Below are 25,026 nucleotides of genomic sequence, written 5' to 3' on the forward strand. Positions count from 1 at the left end.
TTTTATTTTTTTTTCTTCAGATTACCCGTCAACAAGCCGAGGGAGCTTGTGACTCGTTGCTGGGGCGATAGAATTTTTAGTTTAATTATATTTCAATACCGAAATAAACAAAAAAAAAATTGTACATTCTCATTAAGAGTTATATGAATTATAATCGCCATATTTTGTATCGAATTTAAACAATCATTTCATTTATCTGTGATTAAAAAAGCAATTGACTTCAGTTAAGTCAAATGTAGAAAATTAATTAAATTTTTATACTAATTTTAAACAACCATAGCTATTTCCGGTTAATGGCATTTGAAAAACACAAGATGGCTTCTAAAGTGATTTAATCAAGACATTAGTTATCTGTTACAAAAATAAATATGGCGGTTGCATTTCATATTATAAAAACATGTTAAAAAATAATACCGTTACTAAACGATTTTCATGTTGTATAAATAAACTTTTATTTAATATGTGAAATGAAGCAAATAATATATTTTTTAATGGAGCACCGAGTGCACTATATATAAAAATATTCCCTGCAAAGCTGTATCTTCTGGTATAAATCCTTAAGTCAATAAATTTATTGTATATATATTAAAGCATATAATAAAAAGGAAATTTCGTTTAGTAATGGTTAATTTTTAAAGACACAAATTGTTTTTTTTTTTTACAATTACTGTTATATTTTATATTTATTTAAGATATTATCATAAAATGATTTTTAAGCGAACGCAATAATTATAAAACAAATAAAAATTGTTGGTGTGTAGTTGTTTTCAACTATTTTTTTTTTTTTTCATAAAATCGAAATGCATAGGCATGTGTATAATTCTATATTAATATAAAATATATACATTTATACAAGTTATACAAATTATAATCTCGATATGGTATTTATTGATATTGAATATTATGTATCTTTTGAGAAAAAAAAACAAAATGTCAGAAGACAAACCTTCATCATAATAAGCGACTTTAATTAATATATTAATAAATTGATTCATTAAAAAATAAAACGCAAAACAAAAAAAAATGACGTTTTCGAATTTCGATTTTCTTTAAGATGATCACAGATTATATATTAATCATAATTTCTGGTAAATCTTATTGTTTCGTGGTTGTTACTGTTTTTCCAACTATATTTATTTTAAATTATTCTAATCAAATTAATAAATCCCATAAAAATATCAATGTTAATATAAGCTAATTATGGAACTGGATATTTATGGGACCGTTGTTTCGAAGGAAACCAATGTGGGAGATCGATATAAAATACTCCAGTTACCCTCTACACTCCATAAGATTTTAGCAACCAAAATATATTCTTTCCAATATACAATATATGATTGCATAATATTATAGTACAGAGTGCTATTAATCTATATTATATATTACTCGCCACGCCCTTAGACGCCTTATGTAAGGCGTAAATTAAGGACTGTAAAATGTTAACTGTCAAAATTTGACGTTTAAGTTTTTTTTTGTTTCATTCATATCCGGACTAAAGGGTCTATGGTTATACATCCTAACATTTTTTTTTATTCATTGTAATTATATTAAAATTCGATTAAATTTTATAAATAAATATGCAATATTTTAAATTGATTTTGTTTTAATAAAGCGTTTTGTAATTCGACATTACAATATAATATATAAAATATGGCTCGGCCACTTGATAACGGACTTTACATTGCTTAATTAACTTTTTTTATTAGTTGGCGCACATGTGTCGTTCAATTATTTACTTATTAATAAAGTCGATTAAGTGATAACTTAATGAATAATTTAGACCAGAACTTATTTACATATGTAATAGAAACATTCCTATTCTATAATATATTCCTAGATATAGTATTGTGAAGTAAATACGGTCATGTAATATATATATATGACGCGACGTCACATATAGTGATTGTTATTACAGATCTACAGAAAAAGAAAGGTAATAATAGAGAATGAATCCTGTGAAGCTATTGCCTCGTCCATTCTCTACAACTATGTCTTAAAAAAAGTTAAACTGTCAACTGTCTATTTTGATTACTATTCTTTTCAATTGAAATTATAAATGATTTACTTCTTTTGAAAAAAGAATTTATCGAAAAAATATCTATAGTATTACGTTTCTTCTTGGTTTATGGTTGAAACATATTTTCTTGACTTAAGGGAACGTTACTTTAATCTGTCCTTCAAAATAAAAAAAATAAAAATTGTTTAAAATTATTTATTTTTTATTGTTGTATTGGTTTGTAGAATTATTTATATCATTAAGATATTGTACTAACATTGGTCAAACAATAAAGGTTTATATTTTACTACACAGCGTCTTTTTTTATCTGTTGCCCTTCACTTCCTGCATCCTGGCTCTACGGGTCTTAAAAAAGCGTAAATACAGTATAAAAATAACAACGTGACAAATGACAAGAGAAAAATTCCCGCCAAATTTTCTGTCACTTCGTGTGGAAAAGTCAATAAAGCCGGTTTTCCTGTTTTAAAAGTTATAACTTTCGTTTGGTGACGTCTCATTGCTTTAGATAATTCTTACATTTTGCACTGAATTTTCTTAAATAATGTGTAATATTTTAACTTTATTTACTTTAAATTAACATCTCTTTTACACAATTTTGACGTTTTACGTCAACGAATTATATTTTTTTAATAAACAGTAATGGCAAACGAACCTGGCAGTAGTCATTGTTGTACAAAACCTTTTTTTTTAAATATAATTCACTGTCTTGTCGTTCAGACTAAGTTCAATAAAATTAAAATCAACACAATCGTATTAAGTCATAATATAATATTCAATAGATCTGTAACTGGAAAGTCTTCGACTATGATTTGTATAGATTATAGAGCATGTTTAGTCTTAAGCGCCTACCTTAGACCAATTAGAAGGAGTAAACATAAACAAACCTTAGACTTACATATTTTATAGGCTTTGCTAATAGTTCAAACATTTGTTTAACAACAGTAATCCACTTAACTCCTAATATCCACTTATAGTAACTGCTGACATAGAAGACGCCATTTTCTTGTAAATCTATATTTTTTTTAATTTTATTTTAAAAATTCAACAAATCGCCATCCATTTCGAAGTTTTACTCAATATTACAAATATAATAATAATAAAATGCTGGGACATTATTCACACACGGCCACCTGGTCCCAAGCTAAGCAGAACTCGTACTATGGAAACCAGACAACTGATATACTACATACAATACTTTTCGTTTGTAAATACATATTTATAAAGATAATTACACCCAGACTCAGGACAAACAGACATGTTCATTCGCATAAATGAATGTCCTGGGTGGGAATCGAACCCACAATCAGCGTGAAAAGCAAGTATTTACCAACCACGCCAACCGGCTCGTCTGTAATATAGAATGCACTTCTGCTTGTTTTGTCATTTGGTCGTCCCTATTTCTAAACTTCGATAAATCTATAAACGTAAGGGAGCCAGTGTGGAGTCTCGTTGCGGCACTCGTACGAGAACGTCGTGTCTAATTACTTGTTTACGATCGGCCTTTTGTTCACCGGCGGTCGAGGTACGCTCCTCGATCGCCGCCTACCTACCTGTGTGGTGCGTTAACTTCTACGTATTAACAATGTCAAGCGAATCATTAAGTGATACCGATATGGCGGAATTGGAACAACTGCAGGGAAATGATCGGATGAGTTAAAGAGTGAGAGAGGATAGTGAAGGAGATTGGACCACTGTTGGGCAAAGAGAAAAAAGACTAAAAGAAGGGGATAAAGTGGAAATGTATAACGTGCAACGAAAAATTGCCAAAACAGTTTTCCTTGGCGAAGATGTTTAAAGAACATAATATTATTAACATAATCAGAGTTAAATACCTAAACCCTTACAAAGTTAGAGTAAATTTAAGCAGTGAAGTTTGTGCGGAGAAATTGGAAAGATGTCAAGACTTTAAAAATATGAATTGGCGAATTCAAAAAGCATGGGAAAAAATTATTCATACGGAATTATAAAGAATATTGACTTAGATATAGCCGACGATGAAATTTTAAATAAAATCACCTGCCCTCACCGTGCTCAATTAGTTGCTGTGACCCGTCTCAATCGGCGAAATTTGAGTGAATATGGTTGGATACCAAGTGAAACAGTGCGTTTGTGTTTCAAGGGATCTTCTCTTCCGGCTTATGTAAATGTTGATGACATGAGAATAAAAGTTAAGAGTTATAAATTTCCCGTTTCACAGTGTTCCCGTTGTTGGAAGTATGGTCACACAATCAAAAAATGTCCTTCGAAAATAGTGTGTTCTAAATTATAATATTTACAGAAATGACAGGGCAGGTTTATATGGAGGGGTTGCTGTATTAACATATAAGTCAATAAAATCCCAAATATTCGAATTTCAGGATCGTAATTCAGCTATAGAAAGTTTGGCAGTTAAATTATACAATTGCAGCGATATCGAAAATATAATCTCTCTTTATTGTCCTCCATCTGCAGACACCAGTCAAGATGATTGGGAATATATTTTCTCTAGTTTTAATAAAAAGTCGCTATTACTGGGTGATTTCAACGGGCATCACACAAATTGCTCAAATCGAAACGATACTAGGGGAAACCAAATCATAAATGATTTATTAGACAAAAATTTTATAACACTAAATAAAGGTGATTGTACGCGAATTCAATTGGTAAATGGCACGTTGCGGCAGTCTTCTCCAGATATATCATTGGTATCCTTGGATATAGCACTGAAATTTGACTGGAAGGCCTTAAACGAAACCCTAGGCAGCGATCATTGCATTATAAAAATTTCTACTTATTTTAATTCTAATTTAGAAAATAAAGCTCATAGAAACTTCAAAAAAGCAGATTGGAAATCTTACACAGAACTATTAGAAAGGTTATTTTTAGATTTTAATGTGTCCAACGATTTGCAGCACGTATACAATAGTTTTGTAGATATCATGTATCTGGCAGGCGACGTCTATATTCCATACATCAAAACATGCAATAATCCATGTAGTAAGTTTACACCGAAGCCTTATTGGAATCAAGACCTTTCCAAGTCTGTTGCAGAACGACGTTTAGCGCTCGCACAATTCCGGCGAAATCCTATACCTGATAATCTAACTAAGCTACAGGAAAAGATTCGTTTATCACAATGCAAGGTGCGTAATGCTCGTTCACATTCATGGCAGAGTATGTGCTCATCTGTTGACGAGTCTCTGACACTGAGAGAAGTGGCCACACTTCTCTCAGTGTAAAAGGAAATATATTGATGAAGGTAAAGCTAATGAACTATTACGAAACTTAGCACCTGATTTTACAGTTCCTAATAAACAAACTTTTACATCAACAAATACGAATTTAGTGACACTCATTACACTAGTAGAAGATGAAAAGTGTATCAAAACGAAGGATACATCTCCAGGATGTGATAACATATCCTACTCAATGATAAGATATTTACCTCGGAATGGTAAACTGGTATTAACAGCTATGTATAATAAATTTCAATTTCTTTCAAGCTCCTTTGTGCCACGACAATGGCGAGACGTCATTATATTACCAATCCCAAAACAGGGGCGCGATCCACAAGACATTTCGTCCTTTAGACCGATTTCCATGATGTCATGTTTATGTAAGCTTTTTCATAGCATTCTACTCAATAGATTAGAATGGTTTATTGAAAGAAATCATCTGTTATCCAAAAATGTTACGGGATTTCGAAAATGTTATTCTACACTACATAATCTTACCACTCTCGTTTCTAAAATACAATCAAGCCTTTCGGACAGACGCAGTACATTATGTTGCTTTACTTATATTGACAACGCCTATAATAATGTTGAGGTAAACAGTCTATTACAAACTATGGATAATTTAGGAGTTGGTTCTAAAATCTGCTAATACTTAGAAAGTTTTCTAAGAGAAAGATATTTGAAAATTCAAATCGAGAATTACAACATTTGTAGAATATCAGGCCGAGGCTTAGCTCAAGGCGATCCTCTTTCGCCATTGATATTTAATGTGGTTACTTCACACATATGCAAGCTCGTAAATAATATATTTATCTCGCAGTACGCCGATGACTTTGTCTTATACTCAATAATGTGATAATGCACAACGAGGTAGTGAAACATTACAAGCTGCATTAAATTTGGTATTCAGACTTTTAATCAACATAGGTTTAAATATTTCAGCTAATAAAAGTAAAGTAGTAATTTTTAAATCTGGCTATAAACAAGATAATATAGACTTAAAGATTGATGGAATATCATTACTTGTAGTGGATACATATAAATATTTAGGCTTATGGTTAGATCGATCTTTGAGATGGTCTAAACACTTAAACGAACTTAAAGATAAATGTTTAAAATATATATGTCTTTAAAGTATTAGCAGGGTCGCGATGGGGAATTCACCCTACCCACTTAAGACGGCTTTATCTTTCACTTATTCGGAGCAAGTTGGATTATGCATGCTTTCTATATGATAATAGCGCAAACACACATTTAAGGAAAATAGATATCGTTCAAAATTGCTGTATGCGAATTATTGGGGGTTTTATAAAGAGTACAGCTATACATGTTATGGAGTCGGAACTCTCGGAACCATTGACCTTTCGAAGAAACTATCTAGGAGGAAAATTTTGGCTAAAGTGCAAGTCATTTAAAAATAATGAAATCATTCGATTAATTGATAAACTTAAAACGCTAAGTCACAAACCATACTGGAATAAAAAGAAAAAGCCGTTATTAATTCAGGTCCATAATCTTCTTAATTCTAGCCCCATTCAATGTAGTAAAGAATTAGATATGTTTAGTTTTGATACATGGATTGGCAACGTGGATTTTTCATAAGCTATAAAACCTAAATTAGATATAATTAACAAGTCAAAAAGAACATATCACCGACATAACCTTAAAGCAGTTTGTAATACAGCAATTCATAGATTATATCCTAATTATTATTATTTGTTTACTGATGGGTCAAAAGATAAAAATGAAATTGGAGCAGCGTTTTTTGATCCACAGAATAAAAGTTCTCTGAAACTTAAAATAAATTGTAATATTTCTATTATGCATGCTGAGCTGATTGCTATTACAGAAGCTTTGTCATATATTAGTTGCATTAATTTAAATTATATTGTAACTTTAACGAACAAAAAAAATAAGAATAAGAACGGAGTCCTAGTTACCGGGTTATTAAAGTCCTATCGCCTATGAAATTTTAAAAAATATACACAAATATATATCGTGTAATAAGAGAGTGTCTTTACAATGGATACTTCTAATATTGGTATAGAAGGCAATGAAATAGTAGATTGTTTGGCGAAAGAAGCTTCTTCTGACGGTGTGCCTTTTGTTTGCTTCTTAAACAAAATTGTCGCAGACAGTGGAAAGAATACTTTGACATGAGAGCTGCGACAAAAGGGATATGGTACAAAACAATACAGCCAAACTTAAGTCGCAAACCTTGGTTTATTGGTGCCAATATGAGTAAGTCTGAAATTGTAACAGCCTTGCGGCTTCGCTCCGGGCACATTCCACTGAATAGTTTTGCCTTCTTAATTGGTAAGGCGGTATCATCTGCTTGTGCAGAATGCCATAAGAATGAGGATGTATACCATATATTAGCAGAATGTGTCCGAAATGAAGCAGAACGAAATATTTTATTAATAAGATTTAATATTAATTTATTAGATATAGGAGCTTTTAACAGCATACTGGCCTATCCTGTCTCGGATCAGGCTAGAATGTTGTATAGAGTAGTACAAGTAGGATTAAGACATAGAATTATTTAATTTTTGTTATTTATAGGTTGATTTTGTAAACTGATTTATTATGTTTAGTTATTCCTATAGGGGTGGCATGATCACTCGGTGACCAAACCCCTCTTAAATAAAGATTTAAAAAAAGGGAGCCAGGAGGCCAATTCTAATAATTTATAACGATTACGATACGTTCCCGATTCAATTTCAATCCAACTTTGACTAATCTATATTCTTTCGGATCGAAATCGAACTGATACGATGTTAACATATACCGTTGTGTAAAACCCAAACTTAATTGTTAGCTTTTATGCTAATAGTCGATAATTAAATTAAAGAATAGGAAAAGGGATAAACCGCACGAGACCGACTCGATTCGATTGCGTCAAGTGGCAATTTGTGAGTAGAATTAGTGATAAAAGAAATAAATGACGTCGAAATAAAAGCAACTAGTAAATTTAACAAGATTTTTATTTCAGTAATTTACCCATTTAAGAAAACTAAAAAAGTTTGATTTAAATACAAGGAACATATTTTGACGTTTTATTCTAATTTGAATGTCAATATATGCAGTAGTCTCTCGTGTAGGAAAGATAATAAGAGAGGTTAGTAAGGAAACCTTCCTGAATATCTTTGTTTATTTATTTGTATAAGGATTTCCAACAAAAGATACAGACTAATGTAAGTGTAGCAAAAATAGCTTTAAGGCATGATTAAAATGTGCTCCTTCAAGTATAGGATTCGTATAGGATTTCGTATTTAAATTAAGACTAAACTAAATATGATAAAAGATAGATAACTATATTGTTTAAAAATCAATGAAATGATGATGAGAATAAAAAAGACAAAGAAAAAAAAACCGTTGAAATTTTATTTAAAACAAACATTAAAATACTATTAAAATAAATCATAATATTTAAGAAGTAACCTAATTACTACTTTATTTAAATTAATAACAATTTATAATTATATTTAAACCTTAAATATTTATAAATAAAAAATAAAAATAGCTTATAAATAGTTTCACAAATTATGACAGCGCCGAATTGTGGCAAGATTGAATATTAAGGATCTTAACTGTGTCCTAACACTTATTCCTAAATTTATCTTCTGATTAAAAGAAAATAAACCCCCTTTACAATATCAGAAAAGTCAATTAAAATAACCACAATAATAATAACAAAGTAATAACAATAAATGTATAATAACTGTACACACATTTATAATAATGTATTAATTAGCATTTTATAATATGAATATGTATTATCTGTGTATCCATCTGTCATCTCGGGTGACACACATCGCGGAGCGCGGGGAAATAGAATACATATATTGGTTTTGGCGCGAAATGAAGACGGTGTGTGTGCATAGCGAGCTGATATATAAAATATAATATGTATAATTTAATTTGTAATACCGATATAACGACTCGAGTGTAAGAACGGTTAAAGGGTGAACATTACAATAACTATAAATAATTAGACAATACGTTTTCTTGCTCTCCGACCTTCAAACGAACCATTATAATAAGTGTTGCCACTACTTTGGATTTTATCAAAAAAAATGTTTTTATTATTTACTAAATTAAATTGTGGGGGTATTTCTGTGTATGACATTAAATTCTGCAAAGACAATGGCATTAGACCACGATTCGTGTGTATGTAATGGTTCACTGGACTCATGGGGTTGGTTTTCAATGGTATCCTAATTATAATATCGGTACATAATCTTAACGGGATAACACATAGAAATATATACGTCATAAGCATTTTTAATTATGTTATAAGTATCGAAGTTTCCCTCTGACCTTTTGATAAAGTTGAAGCAACAAAATTCAATCAAACTCGAGACTCAACGCAGAAAACGGTCGTAAAATCATCAGATAGTGATATGCGACATTGACCGTTATAGTGATAACATTACAAGGATACACGCGTCAAAATAGTATATCACCATAAGTTGTGAGTAATGAATTGAGTTCTTACTAGCACTGCTGTTCACGTTAACACGAAAATACGCTGTCTTATATTTTTTGCTTATGTTAATTGTTTATTTATTATACAGCTATTGTTATATACATACCAACAATAAACAAGCGTTATTACACATACTACTTAAGATAAACAAAGCAAGCTTATTATATAACTTATAGAATGAAATATTTTTTATAAATACTAAAAAGGTATTGCTTTTTCCTTTGAAGAAAGAAAACGTCTTTTACTCCTTTAATTCGGATCTTCTCATCGGTAACCAATTTTCTAAAAATATATAAATTGTTATATAAAAAACTCAATACCAACAGAACACTAACATGGTGGCCCCATTGCTCGGCCAAGGCTCCTTATTATAGGAAGGTTTAGGCATCTTCCACCACGCTACTCCTATGCAGGAATCCCTTGTGATATATTATCATCCGAAAAGTACAGGTTTTCTCCGACATTTTCCTTCACCGCCGACACTATACAACATAATTATTATAAGCACGAATTAAGCACTTGAATGAGAATCAAGTCGCGTTTTTATAATAGGTTTTTATAGTAGATAGGTGGACGGGTAATGGACCGCTTGATGTTAAATGCCCACCAACGCCCATAGACATTGGCGATATAAGAAAATTAACCACTAGCTGACCCGTGCTCACTTCGTTGGGCGGTAAACATTTTTACTTGTGATGAAATTATGACTATGGTTCGTCAGTACTGAGTGCTATGATTTATTTTCTGACAGCAAAATGTCGCGATGGCAGAACATTAATAATATTGTCTCGCGTATTTGAAATTATCTCTTAAACTTCTCCGACTTATTTTGATAATTTGACTACCACGAAATGGTATTTTCATTTTACGGGTATATATAACATATAGCCTATGACACTCACAAAAAATGTGGCTTTCTATTGGTAAAAGAATTTTCAAAATCGGTTCAGTAGACCCTGATATTACCCCCTACAACCTCACAAACTTTACCTCTTTATAATAATAATAGAGATTCCTTACATCGCCAATGCGCCACCAACCTTGGGAACCATATGTCATGTCCCTTGTGCCTGTAGTTACACTGTCACAGTCCAATCGGAACGCAAGAATACTGAGTATTGCGGTGATGGTAGGATATCTGATGAGCGTGTGGTAGACTTGCACAACGCTCTACCATCAAGTAAAGTTATTTAAGTACAAGTGTTTTTTTTAAACTTACACTCAACTTGTATAACCAAAAATTATTTGATTAATAGTATTAGGAATATATGTAATCATTCAAAAGTAACTTACTTGTCTATGGTTTTATCCTAATATCTATGATTGACAGTCCGTCACCAAGCTACGTGTCTTTGCCAGATAACTGTCACAATTAACATATAAATAGCTGACCATTAAATAACATAACAATAAGATAACATTAAGCAACAAGACATATGATTTGTTATACTCAGTTTTTATATACTTTATCAAATATGCAATAAAGTTGATATATATAAAAAAGTATTGAAATTTTATCATTATTGGTAAAATAATTTAAGTATGTAAAATAAATTGCATTTTAAATACAGATTATATATTATACAATTATTTTATATGGTATTATTATATAACTGGAGCATTGTAAGTTTCATAAGTACTTGTTGTATAGACTATTTAAATAAAAAAAGATTTTAAATTTGAAAAGAAAAAGATTTTGAAAGTTTTAATTTATGCAACCTCCAAACTGAAACGACTTTAAGGAATTCGCAGTAATCATTAATAGCATCAAAGTCAAGTACGGCTAATCTGTAAGAACAAACTCGAGACTCACCGCAGATAACGGTCGTAAAATGTCAGATAGTAATATGGGACATTGACCTTTATAGTCATAACATTACAAGAATACACGCGTCAAAATAGTATATCACCATAAGTCGGTTGTCGACATTTCACGGTTGAGTAATGAAATGGGTTCTTACAGAATAGCATTGAAGTACTTCTACTATAGTAATACAATAAATGTGAAAGTATCTCTGGCTGTCTGTTACGCTTTCATGGTTAAAACACTGAACCAATTTTGATGAAAACAGTTCAGTGGATTTTCTTTTTTTTTTTCGTAACTCTTGACTTGAATGTATTAATAAGTTAATGACAAAAATAGAAAAAAAATGAGAAACATTTAAATTGAAGACATAATAAGTGGTAAGTGATATGAAACAAAAAGATGATTTTAAATAATTGGCAGGTTTCCCAGTTATTGAGATGCCGGTCCGTCAGGGGTGCAGGTCAGTCACCTCCACGTGGTGCACCCTGGGCAACGGGGTCGACAAGCAATCCGAGGTTTTCTCGAAGTGCCTGTCGACCGCGGCTGAGACTGACGCGGCGGAAGTGCCACGGGCCGTTCCTGGTGCTTCTCTGATCAGCAGAGTGGACTGTGCGAGCGGCTTCGTGGCAAGAAGAAGTAGGAAGTAGAGGCGGGTTCGCTCAGTTTCGTTGTCGATACTGGGTGGACAGACTGTTGTCACCGCCTCTCAAACTCGTTTCCCCATCCAGGTGTCAGCCTGTGGCGGTCCCGAGGGCCTTGCCTTAACCGGCTGGGCCAAGAGGAGACAACCTCAATAAAAAACGATAGGTGGGTCGCCCACGAATAGCGACGACCGCTGGCGGGGTCGCGGTGGTAAGCGACAGCGTTCTCGTAACCGCGCCGCCTGCGGTGAGGCGGAATACCGGGGAGGTTTTAGTAGGTAGGACGGGGCCTTCTGCCCCAAAAGTTCCACATACCCGTCCCGGTCCCCCTACCGGGCGCCAGGCGTAAATGCCTTTCCTCCGCGAAAAAAAAGGTTTCCCAGTTATGAAAGATTTTATACATACGTATTTTTTGTATATTATTATTTTTGAAATTCGGCATAGAATACCTAACAGTGTTCCCACACCTCCAAATAATTATGAAATTTTGAAAACACACTGGCAGCTGTCAGGTGTCAAAAGTATACTTGACAGCTGCTCTCAGACTTCCATATCGATACGAAGTTTTGCTAACACATTTGAGAGTTTTCAAAAGGGCATAGGATAACAAAACTCTTACACGCGCCTTAGTTGTTCTACTTGAATGAAACTGACAAGCTTAAATCAAACGTATTTTTTTATTGATACGAGCTGAAGGGTCGCCATAGTATTTTAAGTTCTCTCTTTCGCGATCCTTCTCCGGCAATGGCTCATCAAAATCGTATCTTTCAACTAATGTTGGTATCCTTGCGTTGTAATTTGGCGTAACAGTCATATACCTCTCATGTGTTGGTATATTTGTACCAAATTTCGTCCTCTTCGTAGTTTCCTTCGATAGTATTATCGTATCATCGTTTTGATCGAGTTTGCTTTTCGATTCGAACTCATCTGATTTTTTTTTATCTGTGTAATCTTTAGACGTTGTCTTTTTCGATCTAGATTTAATTCTGTGACGTTTCAGCCTTTTCGTGCTGATTCTAGTTAGTCTTGTTATATATTCTGTATTTTCGTTGTGTTTCTGTTGTCTGTTCATTTCTATTTCAAATCTTTTATTTTTTTTATCATTTTTTTCACGTTCCTTTTCAGAACTGGAGTAAATATTTGTTTCTTTAACTGGAATTTTGTAATCTTCGTAGCTATCTTTCTTAGACATTATAATTTTTTTAAATGGCATGTCTTCGTTATTTTCAATCGCGGGTGATTCATTAACATGTTTTTCTTTATGAATATGTTGTTTTTTATTCCTTTTATTTGTAGTCGTTTCAGACATAGCATCAGCGTATTCGTATCTGACATCTTGTTGTATTTGAGTGTTACTTGAAATGTCTTTCTCAAATTTATCTGTTACGTCATCAGGGAGTTCCATGTCATCTTCTAAAGGTGAAGATTCTTCAACGTTTTGTGTCACTTTTGATTTTTTCGGTTTGCCATCTGTTTTATGCTTTAAGGTTTCAGAAATAATTGATTTATTAACTAATTCAATATCATCATCAAATTTATCTGCTTCGTTTTCATTGCGTTGTTTTCCTTTATTTATATATTTGTCTTTAAGTTCTTTCTCGATTCTTTTCTTGACACGTTCAACTAGTTCTTCGAAATCGATTTGAGGATTTTCAGCGTCTGATATGGCTTTCTTGCGTTTCGTATTTAAATGGCGACTCTTTGGCTTAATTTCGTATGATCTCTCGTAATCGTTATCATAATCGTAATAAGCATCTCTGGATACAGAATTTCTGGCTGAAACTCCAGGTAGATTTTCGGCGACTAATTTTTTAGCGATTGTATGGAAGTCGTCGAAATTCGCAGCGAAAAGAAGGTAACCGCTCAATAGCTTGACGAGTATTGTAAAATATACACCTGAAATTTGTAAATTGTTAACAAAGCATTTGTTGCTTACAACAACAAATGCTTCGTGGTTAACAAGAGGGCTGGTTATTTTTCATCGATAGATATAGATTGGAATTGTAATACGAATGGCAAGTTATGAAAACATTGCCCCTTTATATTATATACAAATTTCTTATTTAATGTGAGTTTAGTTATTTAGTTTAGTGAGATTAGTTATTTAATGTGAGTTCTTCAAATAATGCACAAGTAAGGGCGAGAACACAGGTGCACTCTCTATTCCCTTACTCCCATAATCCGATGGGACGGCAATCCGACACGACCGGAAAGAGTTCAGGCGCAGGACCATCAGCTTTACGTGCTTTCCGAGTACGGGAATGTACAAACTTGTAACGTTCAGACTTCGGGCTGCTACTGAGAATTTTCTGACAGAAAAACCCAATAACTTTTACCCAATAACTATTGGCCCTACCCGGGGTCTTAACCGTACCAAGCCACTGGAACAACGAGGCAGTTGACGAGCCGGTTGGCGTGGTTGGTAGAACACTTGCCTTTCACGCCGAAGGTTGTGGGTTCGATTCCCACCCAGGACAGAAATTTGTGTGTATGAACATGTCTGTTTGTCCTGAGTCTGGATGTAATTATCTATTTTACTGGTGGTAGGGCTTTGTGCAAGCTCGTCTGGGTAGGTACCACCCACTCATCAGATATTCTACCGCAAAACAGCAATACTTGATATTGTTGTGTTCCGGTTTGAAGGGTGAGTGAGCCAGTGTAATTACAGGCATAAGGGACATAAAATCTTAGTTCCCAAGGTTGGTGGCGCATTGGATATGTAAGCGATGGTTGACATTTCTTACAATGCCAATGTCTAAGAGCGTTGGTGACCACTTACCATCAGGTGGCCCATATGCTCGTCCGCATTCCTATTCTATAAAAAAAAAAATCTATATAAGTATTTACAATATGGTTTCCATAGCACAAGCTTTGTACAAGCTTAATTTGGGATCAGATGGCCGTGTGTGAAAAATGTCCCAGGATATTATTATTATTATTATTATTATTATAGTTAATTAGCTAAATACACATACTGACACAAATACCGAACGAAACCATACAAATTTATGTATATAATAAATAATATTTTTATGTTTTGTGGTATTTCCTATTTTAGTTCGGCATTTTATTTCGTTAGTTAAAAGTTTTGTTACAATACTCACAAACACGGATGAAGTGTGTTAGAAAATACATTTTATTTTATTTTTGTTATCGTTCGTTTATTTTAATGTTATATATTTTAACTGCCAGTATATAATAACATATTGAGAATAAAATAAAAAATATATAAAAATATAATGCGATTATATTTGTAGTGAGGAGGAAGGCTTGGAGATTATTTTTACGGTTGGCAGATACACATACGTGGGTTTATTTATACAGCACGTCGTACAGGTTTTCTCAAGATTTTTCATGAAGTACGATTATAATTTTGAGCACAAATTAAGCCTAGAATTCAATGGAGCGAAATCTACGTTTAAGATTTTTTTTTACAATAAATTTAATTAGATATTTAATAAATTGTGAGTAATGTCAAAAGAAATTTTATGCTTACGGGATTTTTTTTTAATATATAAGCTAGCGCTTGACTATTATCACACCTGATGGAAAGTGATGATACAGTCTAAGATGGAGCGCGCTTGCCTAGAAGATGCCTATTCACTCTAGAATGAAGGTACCCATATTGTAGGTGGTGGGAAAAACGGAGGTCGGGAGGGTATTCCAGATCTTAGCGGTGCGTATCAGAAACGAGGAATCAAATCGTTTCGTACGTTGGATGTTGGATGTCAGAGCGAAGATATTCATATAGAGAATCTTGGAGCTTGGAGCAATTAAAAATATGTGATCAATTGAACCTTCATCTAAGCCGCATTCACAAATGGAGTTGTCTTTAATTTAATTTTAGCTAAGCGTACAGGGGTACCTAAACAACAGGCATGACCCAACCGAATCCGACATATAATACACGTGATTTTAACGGCTGTATAATAAATACTCGTCTTATATTTTCACAACTTGACATCTGACCCATTAGACATCAAGCACGTTGAGTGGTGTTGCTATTCTAATAAATAATAAGTGACGTCGTATATCCGCTTAAATTTTATATCTCTGACATATTCACGTATTAAGTGTCACTGAGTCAACTGACGTAGACCTTCACACGCAGCCTTGAGGCTGTCAATGTCTTATGAAAAATATCGAGATCAGTGACAATTTTTAGCACTTTTTATAGTTTTGACATATTCCTAACAAACATTAGCGTGTTTTAATCACTGTACCACTTCGGCTCTTGTCAATGTGACAATAGACTTTCATTTAAACATGTAATTTAAGCTTCTCACTCACTCTACTTATATAATCATCATCATATTCAGCCCACATTAATCCACTTCTGGATATAGGCCTCCTCACAGGCGCGCCAATTCTCCCGGTCCTGTGCTAGTCGTATCCATTGAGCACCCGCCCTTTTCATAAAAACATCGGGCGGGTGGTCTGCCCACTGACCTTTTAGCTTCTCTAGGCCAACACTCCGTGGCGACTTTAGTCCACCTTTCGTCTTCTCGTCTGGCCAAGTGTCCAGCCCATCTCCACTTTAACTTATATAGTAATATTATATAATAAATACTTATTTTTATTTATCCTTACTAATATTATAAATTCGAAATATGTTTGTTTTTCGCGGTTTCATGTCTTAACTACAGAACCGATCGTTATGAAATTTTGCAAACACGTTGTCATCGAAAAGTAACACAGTAATAGCCTGTTAATGTCCCACCGTTGGGCTAAGGCACCCTCTCCATTTTGAGGAGAAGGTTTGGAGCTTATTACACCACGCTACTCCAATGCGGATTGGTAGTGCAAGCTCGTCTGGGCAGGTACCACCCACTCATCAGATATTCTACCGCAAAACAGCAATACTTGATATTGTTGTGTTCCGGTTTGAAGGGTGAGTGAGCCAGTGTAATTACAGGCACAAGGGACATAAAATCTAAGTTCCCAAGGTTGGTGGCGCATTGGCTATAAGCGATGGTTGACATTTCTTAGAATGCCAATGTCTAAGGGCGTTTGGTGACCACTTACCATCAGGTGGCCCATATGCTCGTCCACCTTCCTATTCTATAAAAAAAAAAAAAAAAAAGAATACACTTGTTACAGAATTTCAATGAAATTAGACACATGCAGGTTTCCTCACGATGGTTTCCTTCACCGTCAAGCACGAGTTGAATTATAAATAGAAATTAAGCACATAAATATTCAGTGGTGCTTGCCCGGGTTTGAACCCACGATCATCGGTTAAGATTCACGCGTTTTTACCATTAGGCCATCTCGGCTTTCTTCTTCATTGAAAAGGACAGAGGGTATCTAAACCCTCCCCACCTTCACACGCGGGCAAGGCCGCAGGCGGAAACTAGTAATCTCCTATTGTCTGTGCATTTAATGTGTTATTTTAAAGTGCCTGCATGTTACTACCAAGCAACATACACGGAATCTATTTTTTATCAATCCGTCCCGGTTTCGCACGTCTACGAAATACGTTTACGCAGCGCACGCCAGTAAAGCTCCCAGTAGGCATGTTTTTTTCCGACTACTTCAACAATCATCGTCATATTTCAGCCAATTTACACAAAACTTCAATGTATTATACATCTGGACCTTTCTAGGAAATCACTCCGTCAATTGATGGAAGCCGTACGAAAATTCGTTCGGTCGTTTTTGAGTTTTTCGCGGACAAACAGACATACACTTTGATTTATTTGTAGTGTAGGTTAAATAAAAACATATAATCAGATGGGATAATCTTTATTAACTAGCACCGTTAGTACAATTTGTCCAGAACACTGTTACTTCTCAATTCATTTAAAATTTCGTCGATTTCGTCCTGTTCAAGCTCCTCGCGACCCTGGTTTGGGGCTCTGAAAACATATCTGAAACAAGAATAAAATCACTCTACATGTATTACTACACAATCATATATAGCCTGTATATATGTCCCACTGTTGAGCATAACGCTTATGCAATACTTGGTATTATTGCGTTCCGGTTTTAAGGGTGAGTGAGCCAGTGTACAGGTACAATGGACATAACATCTCAGTTCCCAAGGTTGGTGGCGCATTGGTGATGTTAGGAATGGTTATTATTTTGTACCTCGCCAATGTCTATGGGCGGTGGTGACTTACCTTCAGGTGGCCCATTTGCTCGTCCGCCTACGTATATAAAAAAAACACCAAAAGGTACTAACAATAATGGTTTTGCGTTCATTTGATTAAATGGCTGGTACTCACCTTCATGGTTTATTAATATAACCTGTGTTAAGGATAGCAATTTACCAACACCCAAAATGGGTAAGTAGTAAGCGTAGTATTATTATTTCGATCAACATTTTTGTGTTATTGCTTAATTCAAACTCACCATATATAATTTCACGTGCGAGCTTAGGAGACAAGTTGAAGTTCCTGCCGAGTCTTGGGGAGAAATAATTAGTACGCGAGCTCATTCTGACAGAATCTGGATAGTAACTGAAAAGTGTGTGAATATATTAATTTGATAACGAAATTGCTAGAGGCTGATCGTTTCATTCCCAATGTCTGGGAACTCTGTATGTCTGTTATGTTAAGGAAATAGGTTTATTTTATATACCTAACACTTAACCCCCCCTCCCTCTACACGCGACAAAAGACTAATATATACGTCTTTATTCTATACATATAAATAAAATTGATGTTTCTATCTGTAATTCCAACATAACTGCTTCTTTTAAAGTTAATACGGCTAGTTTTGAGTTACCAAAAACAAAACAATCGTTTTTTTAATTTTTGTGTCTGTCTTTCTGTTGGTCCAGGATAATCTTTGAAAAGGCTAAAAATTACAAATTAATATAACAGAATTATTATAAGAAAAATTTCAAGATATCGTTTAGTTTTTATATCATCAAAATCGGTTGAGTCTATCCAAAGTTATAAAAACATATGTATTTTTGTGTTTATTTTGTATACATATATAATGTCCATGACCACTTCACTACAATAACATCACTGATAGTATAATAAAAACATTGTTAAAAAAACTGCTTTATTTATTTTTTAATTTAGCAAGTTTTTGCGCTTCCTTAGATTCTGTTGAACTATTGCCCCCCAAGAGTCCAGGGTTATACGCATTCGAGTAACAAGAGTGTTAGGTGTGAAGGCACGTTTTCTGACCATTGGACTATATAATAACTTCCCAATATACATAAGAAGCAGCCTAATAGTACCTAATCAATCTGACCTGACATTGAAACAAATCACGCACCTCTCATCGTCAGTAGCAGACGCAATCTTCTCCGCCAGCTTCCTCCCAAGTCTTGGAGTGAAGTCCACGTTTTCGAACCTCTTCTCCTGGTTGTCGGTCGTCCGTCCAAGTTTCGGCGTGAAGATGACTTTCTTCGTAACTGTTGTTCAAACGATCAGAATCAAAATACACTTCATTCAACACTACAACTGAACCAATTATTTGTCGAAGCTTGAATTCATAATAAGTGTCCAGTTCTTATTATTTACCGGTTGTGTTGGTTGAGTCCATATTGGTTTTAGTAAGAGTAAGATTTTTTTCAATTATAAGTAATAGAGAAGTGAGTTTTGGTTATTTTTCTTGTTTTTGTTTATTTTGTTATATTATATATATATGTACCAACGAGCGCAATTCACCGGCGCTCATAATTCAGAAATACTATATACCAAATTCCGTAGCCCCTTTTTCAAAAATGAAGGAATTTCATACAAACTTTTGTCCTCTTTATTACTGAGGGGTTTAATTTTCAAATACCTTAGTGCTAGCGTACTGTGTATAAGGAACCTTTCATGATGGACATTTTCATGCTAGCGCCAGAAGTTTGTGCTGTACGTTGATATGTAAGTTAGTCATTTATGTATATATAAAGATATAAAGCTAGCATCGTATACCTTTAGCTTGAGGAGCGTCAGCTTGCATCTCGTAAGGCATTTGGTTGTAATAATATTTGACAGCGTCAGCCGCTTCAAGCAGCTTTAAAATGGCTTGGCTGTAAGAGAAATAAATCCTATAGCATTCATATTTTTAATGCTCATTTCTCAATGAATATTTAAATCTAAGGTTATCTATAGTCCATCTGGATTAGGATATATACAATACCTGTTATCTTCATCGACGAATTGAAGGGACCGCTTGCCCAACCTGGGACCGAACCATAGAGCTCCCCGTTCACTATGAGCACCTTTGTCCAGTTCTTCATCCTTAAGAACAGATGCAAATTAAAAACACAAATCAACAAATCAAATCGAAGCAAATTACTTTATTCAAATGGGCTTTTTTTAATCGTGATTTTACAAAATCAAAAACAAAAATTACTAATTTTGATAACGTTAGACATCCGCTGAGAATGGAGTTTTGGAAATTTTAATTAAAGGTGAAATTGTGTGAATTTTACCCGTACAAAATCGTTATACTAATGTTGGCAAGCTTGCCTTAATAATAAAGGACTAGGATTTTCAATAGGACTGAATAACAAAGGTCATATTTTTCACTATTGTTAAGAAAAAAAATGCCACTAGCCGAAATGATGATAGCCGAGATGGCCCAGTGGTAAGAACGCGTGAATCTTAACCGATGATCGTGGTTTCAAACCCGGGCAAGCACCACTAAATTTTCATGTGCTTAATTGTGTTTATAATTCATCTCACGCTTGCTTCACGGTACACGAGACGTGCCGTGACGGCAAACGGCACGACGCTCTCTTATGACGTCAAACTCCTATCTTCCTCCTCTCTATTCGCTTGAGTGTGCGTGGCGCGTATACTACATACTTCGTTGCTCTATTGACATAATAAAAAATATCGCTACATATTTTAAAACAAAGTACCCGGCTAGCTGTCTGTGTGATCGCGATAAATTTAAAAACTACCCCACAGATGTTCATACGGTTTTCACCAATGGACGTAGCGATCACGAGGAAGGTTTAGATGTATAGCTCATTAGGATTTCGTGTTAATTGGCTGAAATATGGCGATGACTGTTGGTGTTAGAAAAAAACATACCAACTAGGAGCTTAGACCAATCGTTATATATGTATATTACGACATAAGCCATTAATGTAGGACTCCGTTCAAAGCCGTGAAGGGGAGTTAGTATATTTTAATTTTTCTTACTCCATATTTATTTATTGTATTTCTTAATTTATAAATTAATTTAATAAACATTTTGATATTACATATCTGCTGACCTTTGACGTCCAAATCTTTTTTCATTCTATTTGTAAAACACGGATTTTTTTTCTTCAAATGATTGTTTTTTTTTTTTAATTATACACAAAAGCAAAGATAATGAATAACTTACCTTGATATTATCACTGGCGGCCATTGTATATATACATGACAGAAATACAATAAATGTAAAAGTAATGTCGACAAAACAGGACATTTTTTTATAATCTTAGATGTATTTATTTGTAATTGTGCTTAGGACGAGATGTTTTTGCTTACTGACGTTGGAAAAGCTGGCCGGTCTTTTTATATACAAGAAAATTGAAAAGTCATGGAAATTAGATGGGGAGGATGGGGTTAGATGGACTTATTTTCAATTTAGCTTAATTTTCTGGTATAGTTAGCTTTCAAATATTATAATAATAAAATTACTATTATTATTAATATCGACTTATAATCGACATATTTAAAACAAATATATTTAAAAATCTCCTCGAAAACATTCACATAATATCATGAGCCAAACACGGCGATCGGTTAGACGGTGTCTATGTATATTAATCACACACACATGTATAAACATTTAATTATATATACAAACCTAACCAACACTGGTTCGAACCGGATCAGGGTAGATTGTATTTCAGCACCCTTTGGTAGACGCTTTTGGTGGTAAGGCTTTATGCAAGTACGTCTGGGTAGGTACCATCCACTCATCAGATATTCTACCGCAAAACAGCAGTATTTGGTATTGTTGTGTTCCGGTTTGAAGGGTGTGAATCAGTGTTATTACAGGCGCAAGGGACATAACATCTTAGTTCCCAAAGTTAGTGGCGCATTGGTGATGAAGCAATAGTTATTATTTCTTTCATCACCAATGTCTACGGGCGGTGGTGACCACTGACCATCAGGTGTCCCATTTGCTCGTACTGCCATACAACCCAAAAAACAAGAAAGCTTAAAATAAAATAATAGTTCCACTACACCCCAACCTCCCCTAAGCTTAAAGTCTTAGAACAAATTGAAATAAATGCTTCTAGATTAAATTGATAGACAAAAGATTTTATTGGATTGATTCAGGCTATTTATATATGTACATACATATATATATATATATATATATATATTTATATATATATATATATATATATATATATATATATATATATCTTTATATTACTAAGGCTATTCTGGAAGAATAATCTAGAAACTTTTATACTACCGCGTGTCATTGGCGTTAGGCATCATATGTCAATTTCTGTGTACCTGACAACGTCTGTGCAAAATTTGATAATTATCAGTTGAGTAGTTGAGACTTGAAAGCGTAACAAACATACAAATAAACAAACTGACTTTCACATTTATAGTATTAGTAGTATTTGACTGCCTCGTTGCTCTAGTGGCTTGATGTAAAGCCGCAGACCCGGAAGTCCTGAGTTCAATACCCCGGTCGGGCCAATAAAAAAAGTTATTGAGTTTTTCTATCAGAAAATTCTCAATAGCAGCCCGGAGTCTGGAAGTTGGAAGTGTGTAGACCCCCGTGCCTCGGTAAGCACGTAAAGCCGTTGGTCCTGCGCCTGAAGTCTTTCCGCTCGTGTCTTATAATAATAATAATCGTTTAGTATTTTAAGAAACTTTATATAACTTTTTTTTTATGATTTATTTTCCTAATATTATTATTTATTGTACTTTAAAACTATTAATTTGTGATCTTTTAAGGTATTATATATAATTGCAAATTATTGTTTTATGTATGAGTTGTGGTCTTATTAATGATGATGATATACTGTTTGTTTCCTACATTTAAATAAATAAAATAAATAAATTACATTATGAGTTATAGAAATAACACGCCGTCCGAATGATTGCCCTCTCTAAACCTAATATTATTCGGGCTATGTAAGCGTCTTGGGTCACCAAATGAGTGGACCAGTGTCTTTGATGAACGCTTAATGAAATATTATCATGCACATTATTTATCTATTTGAATACAAGTAAAGGGATTTGTTCCAAGAAAGTGCTGTACGGTAAGAACTCATGCCATTACTAAGCCGTGAAATGTTGACGACAGGCTTATGGTCATATACTATTTTGACGCGTGTGTTCTTGCAATATTATGATTATAGCACTGTACTCCTTCCGGTCATGTCGGATCGCCGTACCATTGAATTATGAGATTGAGGGAATAGAGAGTGCTTCTGTGTGTGTAAATTTTGTGCACTATATAATCTGTGCAGTTGCCTAATCTCTCTTAAGATTGGCCGCCGTGGAAATCAGTTCGGATGACATAATTGTTTTATTGTAAATATAGATTACACGAGCATATGGGCCACCTGACGGTAAGTGGTCATCAACGCCCATAGACATTGGCATTGTAAGAAATGTTAACCATCGCTTACATCACTAATGCGCCACCAATGGGAACTAAGATATTATGTCCCTTGTGCCTATAATTACACTTGCTCACTCACCCTTCAAACCGGAACACAACAATAACAAGTACTGCTGTTTTGCGGTAGTATATATGGTAAGTGGATGGTACCTACCCAGACGAGCCTACACAGTGGATGGTACACAAAGCCCTACCACCAGTAAACCACATAAATAATTAATCAAATCCTCTCGTGCAAGTATCTCATCATGACTCTTTACATTCCAAGGTATTTTTGGCTTGTAAGCTGGGTTACCAATTAATTGGAGTGTATGGCAATCCGTTGCAACATTTTGTATACACGTACATATATAATAGTCATGATGGCCCAGTGGTTAGAACGCGTGAATCTTAACTGATGATCGTGGGTTCAAACTCGCGCAAGCACCAATGAATTTTCATGTGCTTAATTTGTGTTTATAATTTATCTCGTGCTTGACGGTGAAGGAAAACATCGTGAGGAAACCTGCATGTGTCTAATTTCATTGAAATTCTGCCAATTGTGTATTCTACCAATCTGCATTGGAGCAGCGAGGTGGAATAAGCTCCAAACCTTCACCTCAAAAGGGGAAGGAGGCCTTAGCCCAGCTGTGGGACATTAACAGGCTGTTACTGATACTGATACATATATAACCATGAGTGTTCACGAATAATGTAATATTAATGAACAGCATCCTATTTACGAAGATATATCAAGTTGCCTGTATATTTTTAAATTGTGTAAAACAATGCAATACGAGCGAGCGTCTGTCCGTTTATTCGCTATTAATATAGTATTTAGGTAATTTTTATTGAGATAGACCACGTTAATCCTAACGGACGATAGCGGGTTCAAACCCCAGGCAAACACTATTTAATTTTCACTTGCTTAATTTGTGTTTATAATTCATCTCGTGCTCGGTGAAGATAAATATCGTGAGAAAACCTGCTGCAGTATCCGGTCAGTGTTACCTTGTTAATAATATCATTGAAATCACGGAGTACTAAATTTCTAATCGACCTGAAGAAGTTGCTCACATCCAACGACTGGAAAATAGCTGATGAGCTTCAAATAAATGAACAGAATTTTTAATGTACTCCTACAATACTCGATGAAATCACCTCTCGAACAAAAAAAATATAATCAAAATCGGTTCATCCGCTTCGGAATTGCGACGCAACAGACACACATATACACACGTTAAACTTTTTTTTCAATAGAGGTTAATTCGCCGCAAAAATACCTGACGCGAGCAAACGTCACAAATATTCATCTTATTCCAAATTAT

The 25,026-nt window shown here is 34.2% G+C and overlaps 3 protein-coding genes across 5 annotated transcripts in view; 1 reads left to right on the forward strand and 2 right to left on the reverse strand.

Annotated features, from left to right (window-relative positions):
• LOC126779875 (uncharacterized) overlaps positions 1-2,308 on the forward strand; it is a 97,504-nt gene extending 95,196 nt beyond the window's left edge. For both annotated transcript variants that reach the window (XM_050504003.1, XM_050504004.1), the window contains one exon: positions 21-2,308. In XM_050504003.1, the coding sequence (XP_050359960.1) occupies positions 21-52 (32 nt within the window). In that variant the 3' untranslated portion in view covers positions 53-2,308. The remainder of the gene's footprint in view (positions 1-20) is intronic.
• A 10,206-nt stretch (positions 2,309-12,514) lies between these two features.
• Positions 12,515-15,366, reverse strand: LOC126780000 (tubulin glycylase 3D-like). Of its 2 annotated transcripts, none has more exons than XM_050504239.1 (2): positions 15,145-15,274; positions 12,515-14,065 (listed from the first exon to the last, which is right to left on the reverse strand). In XM_050504239.1, the coding sequence occupies exons 1-2, from the start codon at positions 15,167-15,169 to the stop codon at positions 12,828-12,830; spliced, it is 1,263 nt and encodes a 420-aa protein (XP_050360196.1). In that variant the 5' UTR covers positions 15,170-15,274; the 3' UTR covers positions 12,515-12,827. The 2 variants fall into 2 exon arrangements, with proteins under 2 accessions (XP_050360196.1, XP_050360195.1); XM_050504238.1 differs by having other exon boundaries at positions 12,517-14,065; positions 15,274-15,366.
• A 2,532-nt stretch (positions 15,367-17,898) lies between these two features.
• LOC126780121 (PBAN-type neuropeptides-like) lies at positions 17,899-21,555 on the reverse strand. Its single transcript, XM_050504389.1, has 6 exons — positions 21,461-21,555; positions 20,261-20,361; positions 20,053-20,150; positions 19,403-19,541; positions 18,524-18,630; positions 17,899-18,039 (listed from the first exon to the last, which is right to left on the reverse strand). The coding sequence occupies exons 1-6, from the start codon at positions 21,542-21,544 to the stop codon at positions 17,972-17,974; spliced, it is 597 nt and encodes a 198-aa protein (XP_050360346.1). The 5' UTR covers positions 21,545-21,555; the 3' UTR covers positions 17,899-17,971.
• Between the last annotated feature and the right edge of the window lie 3,471 nt (positions 21,556-25,026).

Source organism: Nymphalis io, chromosome 30, assembly GCF_905147045.1.
Source record: "Nymphalis io chromosome 30, ilAglIoxx1.1, whole genome shotgun sequence".
NCBI classification, from domain to species: Eukaryota; Metazoa; Arthropoda; class Insecta; order Lepidoptera; family Nymphalidae; genus Nymphalis; species Nymphalis io.